General features: G+C 35.0%; 1 protein-coding gene across 1 annotated transcript in view; it reads left to right on the top strand.

Moving 5' to 3' along the window:
* LOC109090457 (cystathionine beta-synthase-like protein) overlaps positions 1-15,396 on the top strand; it is a 16,612-nt gene extending 1,216 nt beyond the window's left edge. Inside the window, exons 2-15 of the mRNA XM_042716332.1 lie at positions 911-1,163; positions 2,289-2,395; positions 2,680-2,814; positions 3,082-3,161; positions 3,236-3,440; positions 7,346-7,437; positions 7,691-7,816; positions 8,180-8,264; positions 8,415-8,520; positions 8,779-8,856; positions 13,159-13,293; positions 13,460-13,568; positions 13,651-13,735; positions 14,830-15,396. Of these exons, the coding sequence (XP_042572266.1) occupies positions 928-1,163; positions 2,289-2,395; positions 2,680-2,814; positions 3,082-3,161; positions 3,236-3,440; positions 7,346-7,437; positions 7,691-7,816; positions 8,180-8,264; positions 8,415-8,520; positions 8,779-8,856; positions 13,159-13,293; positions 13,460-13,568; positions 13,651-13,735; positions 14,830-14,957 (1,707 nt within the window). The 5' untranslated portion in view covers positions 911-927 and the 3' untranslated portion in view covers positions 14,958-15,396. The remainder of the gene's footprint in view (positions 1-910; positions 1,164-2,288; positions 2,396-2,679; positions 2,815-3,081; positions 3,162-3,235; positions 3,441-7,345; positions 7,438-7,690; positions 7,817-8,179; positions 8,265-8,414; positions 8,521-8,778; positions 8,857-13,158; positions 13,294-13,459; positions 13,569-13,650; positions 13,736-14,829) is intronic.
* Positions 15,397-22,994: the final 7,598 nt, after the last annotated feature.

A 22,994-nucleotide genomic window follows, 5' to 3' on the forward strand; every position in this document is an offset into this window, starting at 1 on the left:
TTTTCTACAATAATCCAAAAGCCAATGAAATTTGTAAATTTTGGGTTTCCCTATAAGTATATCTTCACTGCAGCAATCTTTTGCTTTGTTATTTATTCTGTGGATTTTACACTTTATCATTATGGGGTTTGATCTTTTAGTCATAGTTGCTTTTGGAACGAGTATAAAGACAGCAGCCTGGAAGTATTCCAGCTGCATAGTCTTTGAACATCTGACTAATTGGGTGATGCTATATCTTATAATGTGAGCCCTGAATTGAGTTATATTTCATGTCATCTTGTGCTTGAATGGACAAAATTGTGTCAAAATACCTGTCTATACAAGTATACATGAAAACAGTTGATTATGTTTCAAATAAAGATATAACCGTTGAGAAAGAAATTGGATGTGTAACTATAAAATAATTTTGGATTCATGCATTATGTCTTAAAGCGACCGCAGTGTAATTTACCAACCGCTGTCTGCCTTAAATGTTAATCCAAAAAAATAAAAAATTTAATTAAAAAAAATTAATTATTCCATTTCTGTATCTGATTCTGAACACCTACAAACATGAAACCTGATGTATTCATGTTATTGCTTGTAATTTGCTTTTTTGTTCTTGACTCAAAAGAAAACATTTAACTTGTATCTAGAATTGTGGTGACATAATGATCTTAGGCTATTTATTAGAAAACAGAATAACATGTATGAAATAACATTAAAATTCAATCACTAAATCCTCATAAAATATTATAAATTTATTTTTTTTTTTTTTTTTGTGGTTGGGCCAGCTTTAGAATGTGCCGAACAGACATGTGATTTGGCTCTTTTGACACAGGCTGTCTATTCAGGCTTTCTCAAGCCAACATCAAAGTTGTTTACAAAATTTAGCCTCTAATCTACAATCTAAAATTCTCACACTTTACAGAGAACTATAGAGGAATCATGCCTTCAGTTCCATCCAAGGAGAACGACAGTCCTGCCTGCCCTTTTGCTGGTAAGAAGACCACTGGCAGGAATGGTGTTGAGAAGTTGGTTTCAGAAAATGTAGACAGACCACTGCAGCTGAATAAAGAAACTGGGGCCACTGACCCAAAATGGATACGTCCTGACCTGCCAAGCAGATGTACCTGGAAACCAGGAATGTCTCTTGAAAATTCCCCTCACAAACACTTCCCCAGGTGATAATGCTTAATGATCTCTCACGTTGCAGTTCTGTTTTATAATCGTTGAAAATGAAATGTCTTTAATGGACGTTGCAGTATGGGATCAGCAATATATTTAAGACAAACAAATATATTAATATTTAATATATAAAAACATTTTGCTTTAAATGTAATCAAAATCCTTTCATGCACCCAGCAGAACAGAGAAAGAGATGTAATCATAACTGCTAGGAAAAATAAATAAAACTAAACTTAATTTCCATCAAAACCAATGGAATTAACTGCACTAATTTAAATTGAATTAAAAAAAAAAGAGAGACAGTTTGATGACAGATTGACATAATCACTGGATCTCTCACGTTCCAATTCTGACCTAAAATCACAAGATGTTTTAAATCTAGTGACACGGACTCATGCTTAGAGAGCTGAGCCTACCAAAAAAAGCATTTCTGTGTCTTTCTCCGAAATATTTCCTTATTTGGAAACTTATCAGCAAGATAAACATGTTTCACAATCATTGATTAGCTGTAATGGACTTTGCTGTATTCAATCAACAATATATTTGTTACGGAAAAAAGATATAGAAGATATGTAACATTAATTTAACATAAGGAATATTTCCTTTTTAGGTATTAGAATGTTCACACAGTAAAGCAGATTCATTTTTGTGTATGCATTCATAAGTGCACATGACTTTTATTCTTTTTAAATGTTATATAGAATTGTATCATTATTTTAAACAGTGGGGTTTAAATTTTAGTTAATATTTGAAGATTTTTTGGAATTTACAGTGTTAATTATAAATTATTTATACTGTATGTGCATATCTTTATTAAAAAAAATAATGTGCCCTTGTAATCTTTAAACAAAATAACTTCCCTTTCATCTTGCAACAACATCTGATAATGTATTCACTGCTGTGAGGATGGGACAAAAGGTGTCTCTCATGACTACACAGCAATAATAAACAACAACCATCAAAAGATCCAATCAATTCCTATATATTATTTTTATATTATTTTTAATTTACACTGTCACGAAATGACTGTTGTAACTATAATTGTAACTATTGCTTTCTGTCCCCACAATATCCTTTTATGATATCCTTATGTTATACTTTTTTTCCTTTAATCATTGCAGGACAAAAGCTGAGAAGATTTTGCCCAACATCCTGGACAGGATTGGAGACACACCACTGGTCCGCATAAACAAGATCTCTAAGACTTTTGGACTAAAGTGTGAACTTTGTAAGTGATTCATTCATATTTCTACTTTTGAACAATTCTAAATCAGTTACTTAAAAAGTCAGTATCGTTTTACCACAGAAAGTGCGTTACAAATAAGAAACTTCCTTAAAAGACAACAAAAACAAAAAAATCTTTGAAAGACAAAAAAATTGGAAAGATAAAGCAAGTATTGACCTTGAGTCCTTTAATGTTATATATAAATCTATGAAATACAGGTGAAAGGCATTTATATAAATTGCCTCAAGTTACGTAACAGTCAGTTTTGTTTGTATGTGTGTCTGCAGTGGCCAAGTGTGAGTTCTTTAATTCTGGTGGCAGTGTGAAGGACCGTATCAGTCTGCGTATGGTGGAGGACGCAGAAAGGGAAGGCATCCTCAAACCTGGAGACACCATTATAGAGCCCACCTCTGGAAATACAGGTAATAATCACACAGGACTCTGATTTTGTGGAGACTTCATCTTATCTGTTTTCTACATTCTTATTTAATTGTTCATTGTTACAGTGTTGTGTGTTAGTTCAACATACTGCATTTGTTAAAAATTCAGTTCTTAAATATGGTTAGAAAAGTGAATTGTAGTGGTCATTTTTACAATGGAGGAAAGCAAATATCAAGTGGGTAAAATCATTTTTACCCAGTGGAGAAATATTTAGGTCTAAAGGGTTAAGTTATGTGCACTCTATGCAGGTATTGGTCTTGCATTGGCTGCAGCAGTGAAGGGTTATCGCTGCATAATTGTTATGCCTGAGAAAATGAGCATGGAAAAGGTAAGATTCATTCCAGTTAGATCAAATGGGATTTGTTAACCCATCAAGAAGGTTAAACAGGAGTCTTTTTGTAGGTTGATGTCTTGAGAGCTTTGGGTGCTGAGATTGTCCGAACTCCCACCAGTGCACGGTTTGACTCCCCTGAGTCCCATGTGGGTGTGGCATGGCGCTTGAAGAATGAGGTTCCTAACTCGCACATCCTGGACCAGTACCGCAATCCCAGCAACCCCCTGGCTCATTATGACACCACTGCTGAGGAGATTCTGGAGCAGTGTGATGGTAGTAATTGTGTTGTTACTCTCTGTCTTTGTTCTCCTATCTTTTTCTGCTTTTTATCATCAAACCATAGCTTTCTTTTGCTCCAGCTTGAAGGCTTTTTGTTGTCAGTAACATTAAAGGAATAGTTGACCCAAAAATTAAAACTGGCTGCAAATGCACTTGCCCTTAGGCCATCTAAGATAGAGTTTTTCTTCATTGGAACAGATTGGGAGAAATTTAGCATTACATCACATGCTCACCAATAGATCCTCTGCAGTGAATGGGTGCCGTCAGAATGAGAGTTCAAACATCTGATTAAAACAATACAATACACATGACTCCAGTCCATAAATTAAAGTCTTGTGAAGGGAAAAGGAATACAAATTTATTAATACATTTTAACTTTAAACCATTGCTTCCAGTAAAAATACAATCCATAATCCATACTAACGCTTCCTCCAGTGAAAAAGTCTTCTCATATCAAAATCCACCCATATATTTGTTTAAAACTGTTTTGGACTATTTTCACTTGAAACAGCACTTGGTCTGTGCTCTCCTGATTTACCAGAGACACATTTTTCACTGGAGAAAGCCATACTTTCCCTGCAAACAAGCCTGCACTGGCCCTTTACGGGCCCACTAAAGTCTACCCTAAACGCCCCCGGCAGTGGAAAACTTCGGGCCACCGTATCTTTGGTTTACACCCTCCTTCACATTTAATGAACGGGCAGCCCTCACTTAGCCCTCAGGAAGCCCTCAGTAGGCCCACACAGGCCCCACACTATTAATCTACAACAGGGGTGCCCAACCCTGGTCCTGGAGATCTACCTTCCTGCAGAGTTCAGGTTCAGCCCTGATCAAACACACCTGTCTGTAATTATTAAGTGCTCCTTCAGATCCTAATTAGTTGGTTCAGTTGTGTTTGATCAGGGTTGGAGCTGAACTCTGTAGGAAGGCAGATCTCCAGGAACAGGGTTGGGCACCACTGGTATATATTGTCAAAAATGTACAGTAGTCAAAGAGATTTCAAATCAATGGATTTATTAAATACAAAATAGAAAACATTCAATTCAGGTTAATACAGCTACATATAGCAAGTAATGTAAATACACAAAAGTACAAACAAATAAAAGAAAGCAAACAAAGCAATGTAAGATTGTAGAATTTCGTCATGTGAAAGTTGATGTGTGCGAAAGTCTTATCTGTAGTACATCAATGTCCAAACACTGTCCATAGCTGAAGTTGGCCGATAGCAAATGAATAATCCAGCCTCTTGTAATGAAAACACGCCACAGCCCTCAAACACCAGACTTTTCCTAACCAGGAAAAGTCAAAAATAGTCCAGACTATGGTCTCGCGTTGAAAATAACTTTTAATCTGTATTCAAACTGGACCTTGATGTGATAACCTCACCAATAAAGAGTCCTTCTAAAATGCATACAAATACACTGTCTTAAACTCTTAGCATCAGTCCAAACATAGGCCATACATACATGTAACATTTCTGCAAAAAACATCAGCAATGTATACTTTAAAAAAATATATATATATACTTTAGACTGTGCTTGAAATTACACATTTCCCAACCAGAACACAGCACAATGTGTTCAGCAGGTGATCCATGCTGGCTATTGATAGTTTTCAGTCTTGTGACTAATTTGAAAGACCTGGCAGGCAAAACATCCATAGAACTGCAGCACAAGACTGTCAATTTTCTATCTGTTCCAATCCAAAAGTATTTAGATTAACTCTCAAAAGAATAAAACAAAGATAGGTGAACAAATTGTACGTTTTGGCCAATAGCAATTCATATAAAGCACCTGCCGCAATATTTCAATCACTAAAAACAGTGGTACATTCTTAAACGTTTAATGTAAGTTACACTTAAAGTGCCTTTAAAACATTAATATTAAAATATGAAATTAGTACACACCTTATTGATGATGTGTGCTTTAAGCAGGCAAGCAAATGAGCCCGGAATATGAACACAATGCACTAAATGTTTAAGCATCTTCTTTATAATAGTTTTCTATGGGACTCATGGCGATCGCCCCCAGTGGAACTCTGGTGGAACTGCAACCAAAATTCGGTACAATAGGACTTAATAGGGAGTGGGAAGGCTCTCCGTAGACGGGCTCTGCTCATAGACAGTAAAAGAAATGGACAAAGCGACCCCGTTGTATTCAACGGAGACAAGTGAAGTCAATTAGAAGCTCGCACTTCCTGGGGGTCGAGCGTACTGCGCAGACTCAAACTGAGCTTGATGACGTAAATGTGACGTGAGCAACCTGTCTGACAATTGTAAGTCTTCTAATCGCTGTGCCAAGAGAAATCTGAATCACCCACCAAATCTTGCAGACGTTGAATAATTTTGTCCCGTTGCTTTTATGGACTCTCTATGGGCTTCTACCTTGACTTCATGCCTCCACGTCCCCCGATAGCCTCATAGACAGTAAAAGATTGCCTGCGAGCTTCTCCTCCTGTCCATAGGGTAATTTCTCTACTGTGCGACAGAGAGTCGCAGGTTATGACGCAATCGTTAGCCTATTTTTACAAAAACTGCTTCTAAGGGGCCATAACGTAAGATACAAGGTAATGGGGCCTTTTATACATTTTCGTATTTCTTTAGAAATAATGAATGGACAAATGGAGTCTTTAAACGCCTCAGATTTAAAGTTATTAGCTGTCAAAGTGACGCCAAAATGAATGGGAGTCAATGGAATGCTAACAGCAGGTGGGGGTCCGCTAGCCAATGGCGGCGCCCAGGGGTGCTTCAATAAAATATGAAACCCTGCCCCCCTGGCTCTGCTATTGCTAACTCTCTCTTACCACATGGCTTTACTTAAGGAAACCTAAAACACTCTAGCATCCCTAGTGGTAAGGAAGAAAACTGCCCACAAAATTCTTTTTAACAGGCTCATGTCTGTTACATCTTAAATATGGCTCGTGAGATCCACTTTCCTGCAGGGTTTAGCTCCAACTTTGATTAACCTCACCCACCTGTGGTTTTCTAATGATCCTGAAGACATGCTCATGTGTGTTTGATTAGGGTTAGAACTAAACTCTGCAGGAACGTGGATCTCGTGAGCCAGATTTGAGGATCCCTGGCCTATATGAAACAACAGTTTCTGAAAAGGCCTCGTTTGGTTTGAGCCATTCCAGTTCAATTGAGTGGCTTAAGAATGGCTAGTCAATGTTGTTAGTATTCTCCTAGTTGCATTGCAAAAGGTACAAAAATTGCTCTGGGCCCGAATGGGCTGGCCCACACTTGGCCATCATGGGATTAATGTGGACAGTTCGCTAGTGTGGCCTGCTCACAGAGAGCCCGCTGTGGGCCTCGCCTGGGCAAGCCCGCACTGGGGCTGGTTAGGTTTGGTGTGGGCTGGCCCTAGCCCACTGTGCCCGCAAAAAAGCCAGCATGGGCCCCGCATGGACATGTTTGCAGGGTTATAATAAATTAATAATCATTAACAAACATTATATAATGTCTAACAGATCAGTTATATAATATCCGATCATTATATAATGTTTAACAGATTAGTTAATATATATTCATTAAGCTACAAGTTATGGTGAACTTTCAATTCATATGATCACACAGAAATACAATACAAATGATTTAAGTTATACAGTACACTGATAAACAGCGTATTTATTAATGAGCATTTGAATGCTTACAAATGCCATTAAACTGGTTGTTTAAACTGATTAAATGTTAACCAATGCACTTTTTTTACATTTAAAAATTTAGCAAAAATGTTACTCATTCACGCATTCATTGGTGAGCGAGTAATCCTAAATTTCTCCAGATCTATTCCCATGAAGAACCAAACTCATCTACATCTTGGATGGCCTGAGGGTGAAGAGATTTTTAGTAAATTTTAATTTTTGGGTGAACTATTCTTTTAACTCTCAACTTACCACAGGTAAAGTGGATATGCTGGTGGCAGGAGCCGGCACAGGTGGCACTATTACCGGCATTGCTCGCAAACTGAAGGAGAAATGCCCAAATATTAAGGTAGACACTGATTGTCCCTGAGATCTGATGTGCAGCAATTTTGTGAAATTTGCATTTTGGTTTTGTAACAAACAAACAGAGTACCACTTTAAATATCAGCCAGAAAGATAACACCTGGAAGAGTAAACCACATAATGTTAAATTGAGATAAAATCATATAAATTGTAGTTGTGTAAGTCACTCAGAAGTTAAGTAAACAAGCATCACTGAATATAAGTCTAGACTCATCAGAAGTGTGTCTGTGTTTTGGTAGATTGTTGCGGTGGACCCAGAGGGCTCGATCCTCGCTGAGCCTGATGAGCTGAACCGGACTGATAAAACCCAGTATGAGGTGGAGGGCATCGGATATGACTTTATACCCACCGTCCTGGATAGATCTGTGAGTTACTCTACATAAGAGTAGATTTGAATATAAGTCTAATGTCCTTTATAAATTGGGCTCTTCAGCTGGCACATTTGAACATTACTTTTCTAAAAATGATATATGGATAAATCAAGTAAACCTAAGTTGCTTCAGTCCAGTAAGTGTTCATCCTGAAATTTTATATAATGTAGGCTAAAAAAGGTGAAAAGGATGATTTGATACCCACGTGTTTGTTGCAATAGTCTACTCACTTGTATTGCTGTTCTGTTCTTTACCAGAAGAAGGCAGTAGAAGTATAGTTTTGGCTTACAGTGTTCTACTGTTGAGAGAGAGCAGGCAGTTCATGTACTAATCACACACATTGTGTTTTTATTTCAGTTGGTTGACAAATGGTACAAATCTAACGATGAGGAATCATTTGCCATTGCCCGAATGCTTATAAGAGATGAAGGGCTGTTGTGTGGTAAGCACATTATCCTTTCTTAACATGCATCGTAATGTCACACATTTTACAGCATCTTAAATTGGGGCTTAATGTCTATGAAAAGTAATGATATGATTGTAGTAGATTTGTGTTTGTATTTACCACATTGTTTATGTTCTCTGTTGTCAGGTGGGAGCTCAGGCACTGCCATGGCGGCTGCGGTAAAGTTTGCTAAAGAGCTGAAGGAGGGACAGCGCTGTGTCGTGATTCTGCCAGACTCCATTCGCAACTACATGTAAGGAAAATCAGAGAGATGCACAAGAATTGGATGCAAGCTTATTCAGCTTCCAGGGAACACAAAATAATTACACTTATTCCTTAAATGCACTGTAAGCTGCTTTATTTGAAAGCATCTGCCAAATTTATAAATATAAAATATATTCTCACCCTTGACTGGCTTTTTTCCACAAAGACAACTAGCTTCACAAAAGCTTGGCTCAGTCTGAAGCAATGGATGTTAATCATCATTTTGTGTTTAAAATTTACTCTACAGGTCCAAGTTCTTGAATGATAAATGGATGTTCCAGAAGGGCTTTCTGAGGGTGGAAGACATCATGGTGAATAAACCCTGGTGAGCAGATGATCATTTTGTCACTTAAGATTTAGTGTGTATACTTGAGACTGGGGCTATTTGTCGCATTTTATTGATAATTTATTTATTTGGCATTTATTAGGGTACATTTATTTTTAGAAGGCAAGGCAAGCCAAGTTTATTTATATAGCACATTTTGTACTCAATGGTAATTCAAAGTGCTTTACATAAAAGAAAGTAAAATAATCAAAATAAATAAAATAATAATAAATAATCACAAAAATAAAACAAGGAATTTAAAAAGTTTGAAAATGATTAAAACATTTATTTAAAATGAATTTAAGACAGTTAAAAATAGAAAAGTATTTAACATAAAATACAGTGCAATCAGATCGGACATCGCACAGTACTCGTTCAATAAATACACAGCTAAACAGATGAGTTGAGTCTAGATTTAAAAGTGGCTAATGTTTTAGCACATCTGATCTTTTTTGTAAGCTGATTCCATCTGCGGGTGGAATAATAAGTAAAAGCAGATTCCCTTTGTTTTGTGTGAACCCTTGGTATTTCTGACTCAATCCTAATGATGTGAGTGGTCTGTTAGGTTTATATTCAGTGAGCATGTCTGCAATGTATTTCGGTCCTAGGTCATTGAGTGATTTATAAACACTCTTAGAAGTAAATTTCTATGTAGGTATATGACTAAAGATGACATAATAACAGGACATGTTGTCACACTGTACACTATTAAAAATAAAGTTTTAAAATTTGATACTGGCATTGATGTTACTATGAAGAGCCTTTAACATCCAAACACTTTTTAAAAAAGTGTTTAAAAGGTTTTTCACAGCAATGCCATAGAAGATGCATTTTTGGTTCCACAAAGAACCATTCAGTCAAATCCTTTCTTACATTTTAATAATTTGAAGAACTTTCTTTTGCCACAAAGAACATTTTGTTAAAGAGAAAGGTTCTTCAGATGGTAAAGGCTCTTTATGGAACCATTTAGACAAAAACAGTTCTTCTATGGCATCGTGAAGCACCTTTATTTTTAAGAGTGTAGAATCTTTCCATTGCACAAAAGGTTGTTTATAGTTGGAAAGACTGTTATTATTAAAATATTCTTCATACTAAGAACTTTTTTAACTGATCCCTAAAAGGTTCCTTTATATGTGTGTGTGTGTGTGTGTGTGTGTTATATGTGTGTGTGTGTGTGTGTGTGTGTATATATATATATATATATATATATATTACATTTAGTCATTTTGCAGAGGCTTTTATCTAAAGCGACTTACAAATGAGGACAATGGAAGCAATTAAAATCAACAAAAGAGCAATGATATGCAAGTGCTATAACAAGTATCCGTTATGTTAGTTTAGTACATGTAGCAAGGTTTTTTAAATCATACAATGAATAAAAATAAAAAAAAGATAGAATTGGAAAAGAACAGAGCAAGCTAGTGTTAGAGGCCTTTTTTTGCTAATTGTATAATAAAAAAGAAAACAGATAGAATACAAAAAGATTAGAGAAGCTAGTGTTAGTTTTTTTTCTTTTTAAAAAAAACAAGCAGTTAGGAGATAAATAGAGTGGAAATCTAAAAGGGGCATGTTTTTATTTTTTATAATTTATATATATATATATATATATATACACACACACACACAAACAAAGAAAAACAAGTTGATAGAATAGAAAAAATAGAAAGCTAGTGTTTTTATATATATATATATATAAAAAGATAAAGTAGAATTAAAAAAGACTTGAGTTGGGCAGGTCATTCCACCAGGAGGGAACAGTGAAAGTGATTTTGTGCCTCTTTGAGATGGAACAATAATGCATTGTTTACTTGCAGAATGCAAGCTTCTAGAGGGCACATAAGTCTGAAGTAATGAATTTAGGTAAAGGGGTTTAGAGCCAGTGGTGGTTTTGTTGTCAAACATTAATGCCTTGAATTTTATGCGAGCAGCTGTTGGTAGCCAGTGCTAATTGGTGAACAGAGGTGTGATGTGCATTCTTTTCGGCTCATTGAAGATTAATCTTGCAGTGACATTTTGTATTAATTGTAGAGGTTTGATAGAAGTGGCTGGAAGACCTGAGAGCATTACAATAGTCCAGCCTGGATAGAACAAGACCTTGAACAAGGAGTTGTGTTGCATGTTCTGAAAGAAAAGTCCTAATTTTCCTATAATGTCATATAAAGCAAATTTGCAGGACCAGGCAGTTTTAGCAATATGGTCTGATAAATTAAGCTTATCATCAATCATAACTCCAAGGTTTCTAGCTGTTTTTGAAGGAGTTATGGTTGATGAGCCTAACAGGATGGTGAAATTTTGATAATGTGATGAGTTTGTTGAAACCACAAGCAGTTCTGTCTTAGCCAGGATGAGTTGGAGGTGATGGTCCATCATCAAAAAAGAAATGTCTGGTAGACAAGCTGAGATGCGAGCAGCTATCGTCGGATCATCAGGATGGAATGAGATGTAGAGTAGAGTGTCATCAGGATATCAGTGATATGAAAAGCCATGTTTCTGAATGACAGAACCTAGTGATGCCATGTTGACAGAGAAAAGAAGTGGTCCAAGAAGTGAGCCCTGTGGCACCCCAGTAGCTAGATGTTGCGACTTGGACACCTTACATCTCTAAGCTACCTTGAAGGACCTATCTGAGAAGTAAGACTCAAACCACTGGTTTGCGGTTCCTGAGATGCCATTTTCCAATAGGGTTGACAGGAGAATCTTGTGGTTCACCGTATCAAATGCAGCGGACAGATCCAGCAAGATAAGTATAGAAGATTTGGAAGCTGCTCTTGCCAGTCTTAGGGCTTTAACAACTGATACAGCTCGGTCGAATGTCCACTTCTGAACCCAGATTGGTTGCTGTCCATGTGGTTGTTCTGTGTGAGAAAGGCAGAGACTTGTTTACATTTACATTTATGCATTTAGCAGACGCTTTTATCCAAAGCGGCTTACAGTGTATTGAGGCTAACATTTTTACCTAACATGTGTTTCCTGGGAATCAAACCCACAACCTTTTGTGGGTAACGCAATGCTCTACCACTGAGCCACAGGAACACAACTCATTTAAACAATTAAAACTGCAAAAAATTCATGTAACAGCACCATATTATTTTGGGTGGCAAATGTTGAAATTAATTTGTGCTAAACATTTTAAATACATTTTAAATCATGACCCCGAAAATATGAAAAATACTCTTGTCCTATGAACAAATTTGTAACTTTTTATTTAAAATCTGTCTTCATTATATATTTGACCCATTTCTGAGGTATTATTTTTATTTATTTATTATAATATAGGCCTATATTTTTGTATTATAATGTTTTAGTTTGGAGAAAAAAAATTAATGTATTCTAAAAACTAATTTCAGTTAAAAGGTTTTTAAACTAGGTGTTCGAAACAGCTCTATAGAAAACACTATATAAAGTTCAAATATGAAAATGTATTTGTACATTTTTACACATACTGTGAATATGACAAATTCTCGGTGCGAAAGCTAGCCCTGTTTTCCTTATATTAAATATATACTCCATTCATGAACATTAAAGGGGGTCTATTATGCTTTTTCACTTTTTCAACTTTAGTTATTCTGTAATGTTGCTGTTTGAGCATAAAAAAGATCTGCAAAATTACAATGCTCAAAGTCCAGTTCAAAAGGAGATATTTTATTTAACAGAAATCACTTTTCAAAAACTAAAACAAACAAATCATTTGGACTACAACAAATATTTTCCAGGATTTGTGATATCACAAAGATCGACGAATGGGACGAGACCTGGTTGAGCTGCACTAGAGAAGGCAAGGAGTGTTATCACTATGTCGGAGACACGCTAGCTTTCCCAAGGCAGACGAACTTAGAGTGGTTAAAATCATCCGGGTTTAAATCACACTCAAACTGATTTGATTTTGAAGCAATATTTAAACTGAAGCTCGCAGCAGGCAGCTATGGTAAAAGGCAGGACATTTCCCGACCAGGCTCAGAGTGCTGTCAGTCACAACACACACTGCCCCAGCTAACCAATCACAGCGCATTTCGTATTTCAGAAGGCGGGCCTTCATTTGATACAGGAACTATTCGAGCCGTTCTTGCCAGACTGGGAAGAGAGGTATTGTAATGTAAAATTTGTGAAAAATAATGTTTTTTTTCGAACAGCCTAGTATGAGAGCCTGTTCTAGTAAACCCCCAAAACAAAATCAAGACTTTGTAAAAGAGCATAATAGGACCCCTTTAATACAATGTCTAGGTATTTAGAACCTGGTCTTCATCTCGTTTTCGGTCCTGTGTTTATTCTTTTTTTATTCTCCCTTCATTCAATTTCTTCCAGGTGGTGGAATCTGAAATTACAGAGTCTAAACCTTTCTGCTCCACTAACTGTGCTGCCCACAGTCACATGCCAAAAAACCATCAAAATCTTGAAAGAAAAGGGCTTTGACCAGGCACCTGTCGTAGATGAAGCTGGGTGAGCAATACATGCAACAAATAACATTTTAATCAACATTAAAATGGTGACAACCTCGCCATAATTGTCATCAGTACTTATTGTATTAAAGCTATATTCTCATTGTAATTGAAGATGATTAAAAGTGAGGAGTGGAATGCAGTTGTGTTTGGCTTGCTCTCTGCAGGTTGATTCTGGGAATGGTGACCCTGGGAAACATGCTTGCCTCTGTGCTTGCAGGAAAGGTCAAGCCCTCTGATTCTGTCAGCAAAGTGCTCTATAAACAGTTCAAGCAGGTGAGTGCAATTCCTTTAGAAAGGATAGTTTGAGCTCACTCACTCCATCTGACATTACTTTATCCATTTTTGCCTGTTTTAGATTCATCTGACTGACAATCTGGGAAAGCTGTCTCGGATCTTGGAAACAGATCATTTTGCCCTGGTGGTCCATGAGCAGATTCAGTGTGAGTGTTAATTCTGACATATTTCTGCTTTGTTTGGTTCTGTGTCTTGTTTATCACCTTGTTTTTTATAACCCTCAGTTTTCAGTTGTAGTTTTCCAATCTCATTGTAACATTGGTTAGCTTTAGCTGTCCCTGTACTCCAATGAACAAGTCTTTAGTGAGGGATTTACTAATTCAAATTAAAGCAATACCTGTATTTCTCAATTTCTTAATCACTAAAATCACTAATTTTGAAAAATGAATCAAAATCAGAATTTTCACATACAGATTATATTCAAATAAGCCAACTGATCATATTTTCTTTCATTCATTTTGAGAACTGCTTACTGTCATCTCTTCAAGTCTCAAAAATTCATGTTGTAAATCTTAATGTGAATGATTAAATTAAAAATAAAAACATTGTAATATTTTATCAAAATGCCATCTTCCATTGAGAATGACAGATTTTGTTCCATTGTGTCTTTCAATTATATTAAAGCACTGTGATGTTTGTCCGAGAGACTATGCCACTGATTATATTTTATACACAAAATGAATACAAGTTAGATCTACATTCGGAGGATCATTATTGTGTTCTCATAGCGCCCAGCCCTAAACAGGTACCTAATACAGTACCTAACGAAAAGTACCTAACTGCTTTTCCCTTGATTTTTTTTTTTTTCTCACAATTTGCCTTTAAAAAAAAAAAAAAAAAAATTATATATCCGTAATATTCATTATGCTTCTTCCAAATAATTACAAATGACAGGCGAGCCAAGTTTTCAGAAATGTGGTTGTTGTTGGGTTTTTTTTTCTGAAGCTTAGTTTTGATATATGCTGCACAAAAATATGTTTTGACTTGTGAAGATGTATTTCCACTATACTGCTTAATTATCGATTCCTCCTGATGTGACCCCTTTCAAGGTGTTTATTTAATATTTAGTCATTGAAAATTAATTTTTTTTTTATTTTTTTGCTTTGACATATTGTGAGTGCAGCCAGAAGCAGTTTTTTAATCTATGTATCTATGAGGCCTTTTCCTCCTGCTCCCATATACTCTTAGTGCTGAGATTATGATGAGGTGTTTGCCTGAATTTCTGCTCTGTTTTTTCCAGATCTGACAGATGGATCTTCCACTCAAAAGCAAATGGTGTTTGGAGTGGTAACAGCCATCGATCTCCTCAACTTTGTGACGGCTCGAGAGAAAAGAGAGAGATCTATGTCGGAATCAGCAGATGAATAATGAAGGAATTAGAGCACTTCCTGCCCTAATCTGAATGTGATGCACTACAAAGAATCATAATGTTAGAGCTATAGATGTCATTATAGTTATTACATCTAAAGTTGGGCAGTAGGGTTGGGTGGCATTGCTTCTTAATATTATATTTCTTGCTTATCTGTTTTATAGTCAATAATCATGTAAACATTTACAAATGTTGTTAACAATTATTAACAAATCTTAACAAATGATATTTAAAGGCAAAATAGGGTTTATGAATAATTTATGTCACTGGATATAAATACTAGTTACTGGCCATGGATGTGTATTTTGCACTGTGTTATTCCAAAACTATTTGTTTTAGTCAATGTGACAATTATTGTGGTTTGTTTTCTTGCGTCAGTGTCTCACTGTATTCTTTGCTAAAGCTGGATCTGTCACAAAAAAAGGAAAAGTGATTGTATTTGGTATTTTTATTTTGGTTGTTTAATAATGTGATAAATATTTGACACATGCAGCAGGTAAAATTATTGAACACGTCACAATTTTTCTCAGTTAATATATTTCTAAAGGTGCTGTTGACTTGAAATTTTCACCAGATGTTGATGACAACCCAAGTAATCCATACATACAAAGAAAACAAAACAAATAAGTTCAGAAATTAAGTTCTGTGTAATAAAATGGAATGACACAAGGAAAAAGTATTGAACACATGAAGAAAGGGAGGTGCAAAAAGTCATGGGAAGCCAAGACACCAGCAGAAATCTATCAGTAATTAGAAAGCAATCCTGCCCCGAGTGGAAATTAATATTAGCTGGTTCAGTCCCAACACCTACAGTACCAGGATGGTGAAGATGAAACTGGGGTGGACATTTCAGTGAGACAAATGATCCAATACACAGCCCAGGAAACTCTCAATTGGTTTCAGAAAAAGAAAATCACTTGACTTGTATCCAATAGAAAATAAGAACTAAAGATCAGAGTTCACAGAAGAGGCCCACAGAACCTTCTAGATTTGAAGACTCTGTGGAAGAATGGGCCATAATCACACCTGAGCAATGCATGCAACATTTTCTCCATACAGGAGCCGTCTTGAAGCTGTCATAACCAACAAAGGCATTTGTACAAAGTATTAAATACATTTCAGGGGTTCAATACTTTTTCCCTATTATTCCATTTTATTACGTATAGCTTAATTTCTGAAATTATTTGTATGTGTGGATTACTTGGGTTGTGACCGACATCTGGTGAAAATTTCATGTCAACAGCACCTTTAGAAATATATTTACTGGGAAAAATGGTGGCATGTTCAATACTTATTTTACTGTATGCCACCACATGTAATTCTGCAGGAACAAATTATAGGCTAGGCACCCTGGATAAACCTCTTCCACTAAGGTAAAAGTTGTTACAAGTTATAAAGCAAGGGTGTCCGATCCTTCTCCTGGGGGGCCACTTTCCTGCAGAATTTAATTCCAATACAACTGCCTGGAAGTTTCTAGTGTATTTCTTAAAGACCTTGATTAGCCAGTTCAGGTGTGTTTAATTGGGGCTTGAACTAAACTTTGCTTGAAAGTGGCCCTCAAGAAACAGGTTATGTCATTAACATTTATAACCTTTAATTTTAATCACTTTTGTCACATTTATCAGACAAGTTAATCAATGTGGTGTTGCAGTATCAACCCCAGTGACGGCAAGTGACTTTGGCACAAAGTGTTAAAACAAATTGTTCAGGGTAAAGTACATATTGGTGTAGTATACGGTGTAAAAAAAAAAAAAAAAAATCTGTAGTTTTTACAAAATAATTTTGCCAGCTGTGGTTGGCAGAATAATTTTGTAAAAAAAATACAGAAAAACTGTAAACACATTTACGGGCAAAAACTGTAGCTTTTACAGTACAAAACTGTAATTTACAAACAAGAAAAATTGAATATAAACCAGTAAATTCAACAACGTACACTGCTATTAAAATCTGTTTTGTATCTTTAACATACTGACAATCACCATAATAATGCAGGTGGTAAAAGAGAAAGCAACATGAAGAATCAAAGCTCATCACAAGTAGCTTCACCACAAGCAGAAGTATATATTAATATATAGAAGGTGCACAGAGTCATTCATGCAAACACAAAACACCATCATGGCAACACACATGATACTTAAATAATGCAATAAACTTTCATTTAACAACAGAAGATGTAACATAAAGTCCAAATGTACATAACTGATAACAAAAACTATTAAAAACCAGATTATTTAAACAAAATACTTTCAAATGTGGCGTGTCACGCAGGGAATTCTGGGAATATCAGTTTACAGTTTTTGATTGTAAATTATACATTGATTTGTTCTTTTTTACTTCTAAAAACTAAAATTAACAGCATTTTACTGTAAAATTACATGAAATGTCTGGTTAGATCTTTTACAGTTTTTCCTTCTATAAAGTACGGGAACTTACTGTTAACCTATTAACAGTTTTTTTTCTGTAGCATTTTTACAAAATTTTACAGTTAAAATTACACTTATTTTTTACAGTGTAGTTCATAAAAATGAGTTTACCAGCATGATTGTTGAATGTTGTTTCTAAATTTGCTTTCATTACTGTAGCCTTCATATTGAATAAAAAGTTGGTACAGTGGTATATTACAAAGAACAAATTAAATACCATTTTAAAAATCCTTTCCTAATTGTATTTGTCGCAGTAAATGAACAAACAATGGAAGGGAGGCCATAAACAGCATCTAGACAGAGTTTTTGACAATACTGATAGGCATACATACAAAAATACTGATGTTTGCATCATCTATCCAGACTTTATATAAAATATCCTTTCTTACCTTATGCTCTTGTAATAGTTCATTCATGCTGCAGTCCCCTGAGAAAAAGCTTCCAACAAAAGCTGCTGACTGAACTGAAACCTGGCCAAAGATTAAACCACCCATCCGGTGGCCTGGTCACCCTTCCTCACTCCACTGGCTCGGCTGGGGTCTGTTTGCCAAGACTGTTGAGTCTGTGGTATGGAAAAAGGGCCTTGCTGGTGGTTTAGAGTTAAGCCTCATCGGCGTGCCAGGTGAAGCCCCCAGGATTACCCTAATGCTGCCACACGGACCAGAGGGGAAGTCTGCCATCAGAGTTATGGCTTCAGACATTAGTCAGACTGATAGATGAGTTAAATACTCCACACAAAATCTTTGCTAAGCCATCTCACTGTACATGTGTATGTGTGTCAGTGCACTTACTGTATGATATTAAACTATTACTGTAGAAAAAAAAACAGCAGTTTGCAATCTACCAAAAACATATATAGGCTAGAACATTCATATTGATAATAATTTTGTCATAATTTGTTGGTTTGATTTATATCTCTTTTCTGAACAGAATTATTCTGATAATAATTCTACAAAAAGTTCTGTCATTTACTTACCCTCATGTCAATCTAAACTCAACTGATTGTATTTCTTCTGCATAACACAAAGAAAGAGATTTTGAATTTGAAGAATGTTTTAGCCGCTTTTGTCCATACAATCAAAGCCAAAGGGGTCCAAACATTTTAAGCTCCAAAAAGAACAAAGTCTTCTGAAGCTATATGAATACTTTATATGGTTATTTAGTCTCAGATGAAATTACTGATCAGTTGATAGAGCCCAAATCAAATATGGCGATATGTCAATGTACTAATGATATGGGTCGCTAGTTTTTTAACACAAATAGTTTTATACAACTTTAAAAGCTTAATAAATAAATTTTGTTCTATTTTGCTAGCAAGAGTTTCTGCTAGTCCTCTGCTAGTCCTCTGCTATTTTCAATATACATGTTGCCCCTTGGTAATATTATTAGAAAATACAGGATTAGTTTCCATTGTTATGCTGATGATACTCAACTATATATTTCAACAAGACCAGGTGAAAGCTAACATCCAGCGTGTTAAAAATGTAAAAAACTGGATGACCAATAATTTTCTCCTATTAAATTTGGATAAGACCGAGATATTACTTATTGGACCAAAAAACAGTACACAGAATCTCATAGATTACAATTTGCATCTAGACGGATCTACTGTTACTTCCTCTACGGTCAAATATTTGGGTGTTATATTAGACAGCAACTTGTCTTTTGAAAACCATATTTCCATATGTTACAAAAACAGCATTCTTCCATTTTAGAAACATTGCCAAGTTATAGAACGTTACCTGTTTCTGATGCAGAAAAGCTAGTTCATGCTTTCATGACCTCTAGACTGGACTGTTGTAATGCACTGCTAGGTGGTTGTCCTGCATCTTCAATAAACAAGCTACAGGTAGTCCAAAATGCAGCTGCTAGAGCTCCTGTGTGCCTCATTATTCTTCTATCACGGTACAATTCATCCCCCTCCCTAAGGTTGCAAAACTCTGGACTCTTTGTAGTTCCTAGGACAGCAAAGTCCACTAAAGGAGGTAGAGCTTTTTCACATTCGGCTCCCAAACTCTGGAATAGCCTTCCTAATAACGTTCAGGATTCAGACACACTCTCTTTGTTTAAATCTACACTGTAAAAAATAAGTGTCATTTTAACTGTACAATTTTGTAAAAACGCTACAAAAAAAAAGTGTTAATAGGTTAACAGTAAGTTCCTGTACTATATACAGGGAAAAACTGTAAAAGATCTAACCAGACATTTCATGTAATTTTACAGTAAAATGCTGTTAATTTTACAGTTTTTAGAAATAAAAAAAGAACAAATCAATGTATAATTTACAGTCAAAAACTGTAAACTGATATTCCCAGAATTCCCTGTGTGACGCTCCACATTTGAAAGTATTTTGTTTAAATAATCATGTTTTTTAATAGTTTTTTGTTATCAGTTGTACATTTGGTCTTTATGTTACATCTTCTGCTGTTTAATGAAAGTTTATTGAATTGTTTAAGTATCGTGTGTCACCATGATGGTGTTTTGTGTTTGCATGAATGACTTTGTGCACCTTCTATATATTAATATAAAACTTCTGCTTGTGGCGAAGCTACTTGTGATGAACTTCGATTCTTCATGTGGCTTTCTCTTTTACCACCTGCATTATTATGGTGGTTGTCAGTATGTTAAAGGTACAAAACAGATTTTAATAGCAGTGTGCGTTGTTGAATTTACTGGTTTACATTCAAATTTTCTTGTTTGTAAATAACAGTTTTATACTGTAAAATTTACAGTTTTTGGCCGTAATTGTGTTTACAGTTTTTCTGTATTTTTTTACAAAAGTATTCTAGCAACCACAGCTGCCAAAATTATTTTTGTAAAAACTACAGAATTTTTTTTACAGTGTACTGTAAAATTTACAGTTTTTGGCCGTAATTGTGTTTAACAGTTTTTCTGTATTTTTTACAAAAGTATTCTGGCAACCACAGCTGCCAAAATTATTTTGTAAAAACTACAGACTTTTTTTTACAGTGTAGATTAAAGACACATCTCTTTAGCCAAGCATTCACATAATGTTTCTCATAAACTTGTACTTCAGTTACATCTGATCAAATGCACATTTTCATTCTTTTGCTTGGGTTGAAACTTGAACACATAATTTTTTGCTTAGTTGGAACAGCAGCTAAGCTCATTTTTCTCAATTACCTTGTCTGTTTCTGCCACAGGATTGGCAGCCATATAATGTAGAACATATAATGTAGAAACTTAAATTTTCTGTAAACCTGCTTTGCAATAATTTGCATCGTGAAAAGCGCTTTACAAATAAACTTGAATTGAATTGAATTATTAGTCATCTTTTAGCAAGTAGAAGGCTTTTTAGTATCATTGTACAGGCGTCCATCTTCAGGTCATGGTTCACATGTCTTTTTGCTGTGAAATCTTTACTGATTTTTACAAAGTAAACATAGGAATAATATTATAATAATAATGTAATACTGTATTCATAGGCGGAAATCCCGGGGGGAAATCCTTATCTGAGGATGGTCCCCCCTAAAAATATGATTAAAAACCATGTTGTGCATTGTAAATAACAATGTTTTATACTTTAAATAATTGTGTAAGTAGGAAAACAACACAAATGGTGCAAAAATGCGTTTCAAGTCTAGAAACATTTCGCCTCACAGTGCTTTGGTCCAAATGCCTGCTTTCCTCTTTTACATCACATATACACAAGTCCAGTGAGAGAGAACAATGCTAATAGTTGTGGAACTCCAGTAAGTAAGCCTGTCAAGGTTTTATTCACGTAAACATTGGATGAAGTGGTTATTTTCTCTTTAATGCAGATGATGCCGATATATATTTCAATGAGTCCACTATATGTTAGCAATCATAATGTTACCTGCTTGAGAGAAAGGGTTGCCAGGTTTTCCTAACAAAACCCACCCAATAGCTACATAAACTTGGCAACACTGTACAAGTACAATTTTAGCTGTATTATTTGTGTTCCCTTCAAAAGTTGCTCTTTTTTGAAAATTTTATATTTATTGTCCTCAGTAAACTCCTAAGTACTGCTTATTAATAGTTAGGTAGTTGTTAAGATTAGGTATTTAATGGGTTGGATTAATGTGGAATATGGCCATGCAGAATAAGGCATGTATATGTGCTTCATAAATACTTATAAAGAGCCAATATGCTAGTAACATGCATGCTAATAAGCAACTGGTTAACAGTGAGAATTGGTCCCTATACTAAAGTGGGTATCACTCTATTTTAAGGTGTCCTTGTTACACATGTTACATGTACTTACTATTATAATAACCAGTGTTTGGTGTAATTAGTTACTAAGTAATTAATTAAAGTAAAGTAAGGGATTACTCTTATTTTTTCTGTAATTTAATTAAAGTTACTTCTTATGTAATTGAACTTAATGCTGTGTATAGACTGTAGAATATTTATATACAATACAATAATGGATTTAACATCAAAATTTAAAGTCTTACCTTAAAATGCTTTTATGTACCCTTCTCACTTTAAGTACTTTGGTGAGTTAATAAGAATATTGGTAACACTTTATTGTCCAATTCTCACTATTAACTAGTTGGTAATTAGTAATTATTATTACTTAAAAAACATAGGCCTATAATAATGCCTTATTCTGCAAGACCTTTTTCTAAATCCTTAATCCTACTCAATTCTTAAACTTAACAACTACTTTACTAAGCATCAATAAGCAGTAATTAGGAGTATATTGAGGGAAAAGTCATAGTTAATAGTTAGTTAATGGTGAGAATTGGACTCACCATTGGACTTGTATCATTAACTTGACAAGGTTGATACTGGATTTAGAAAGTAATAAGTAATAAGTAATTAAATACTTTTGGAGAGAGTAATTTGTACAGTGATCTAATTGTACTGTTGTATAGATGTTATTAGTAACTAGTAATTAATTACTTTTTTAGAGTAACTTACCCAACACTGATAATAACAATAAATTATGCACAGTTACAAGCAAGTAACCATAAACCAAACCCTAATCCTAACCCTAACTATGCAAGTACATGTAGTTAATTAATATTACTCAGTATTTAAATGCATAATCACACTGTAAGAAGGACACCTTAAAAAAAAGTGTAACCCTAAAGTATGACCAAATATTTATATATACTGTATAATGTTTATATAACTTAATAATATAATAAAATAATATAATATAATATAACTTACTGTATATAAAATGTATCTGTAGATTTTTTTAAATGTAAATTATTATTTTAGCAAATATATTTTTTGAAAAATATATCTAAAAAAAAAAAAAAGTATGGGAGTCCATGGGAATTTCACTCATATGCTACATTCTCTAGACTAATCCCTTTCTTTATGTGGTCCATGATTTGTATTCTGTAGTAACATGCTGAAATTTTAGGGTCAGCTACCATAGAATTTTGCAGAGTTACTTTTAAAGTGAACTTTTTAGTAAAGCTTCAGTTTTGAGGAGAAAATATACTGTACCTGTACTTATAAAGTAGACAGAACTAAGAAACTTCTGGTCAAACAAGTGGCCATAACACACCATTAGTAATGCTCTGCAGCAACCCCACTTCATCTGTATGGTCTGGTTTGTTTTGGCAGTCACTTATTTTCCAGTGATAACTGGCCAGGAGGGAACTACCGGGA

This window comes from Cyprinus carpio, chromosome B1 (genome assembly GCF_018340385.1).
Source record: "Cyprinus carpio isolate SPL01 chromosome B1, ASM1834038v1, whole genome shotgun sequence".
Taxonomy (NCBI): domain Eukaryota; kingdom Metazoa; phylum Chordata; class Actinopteri; order Cypriniformes; family Cyprinidae; genus Cyprinus; species Cyprinus carpio.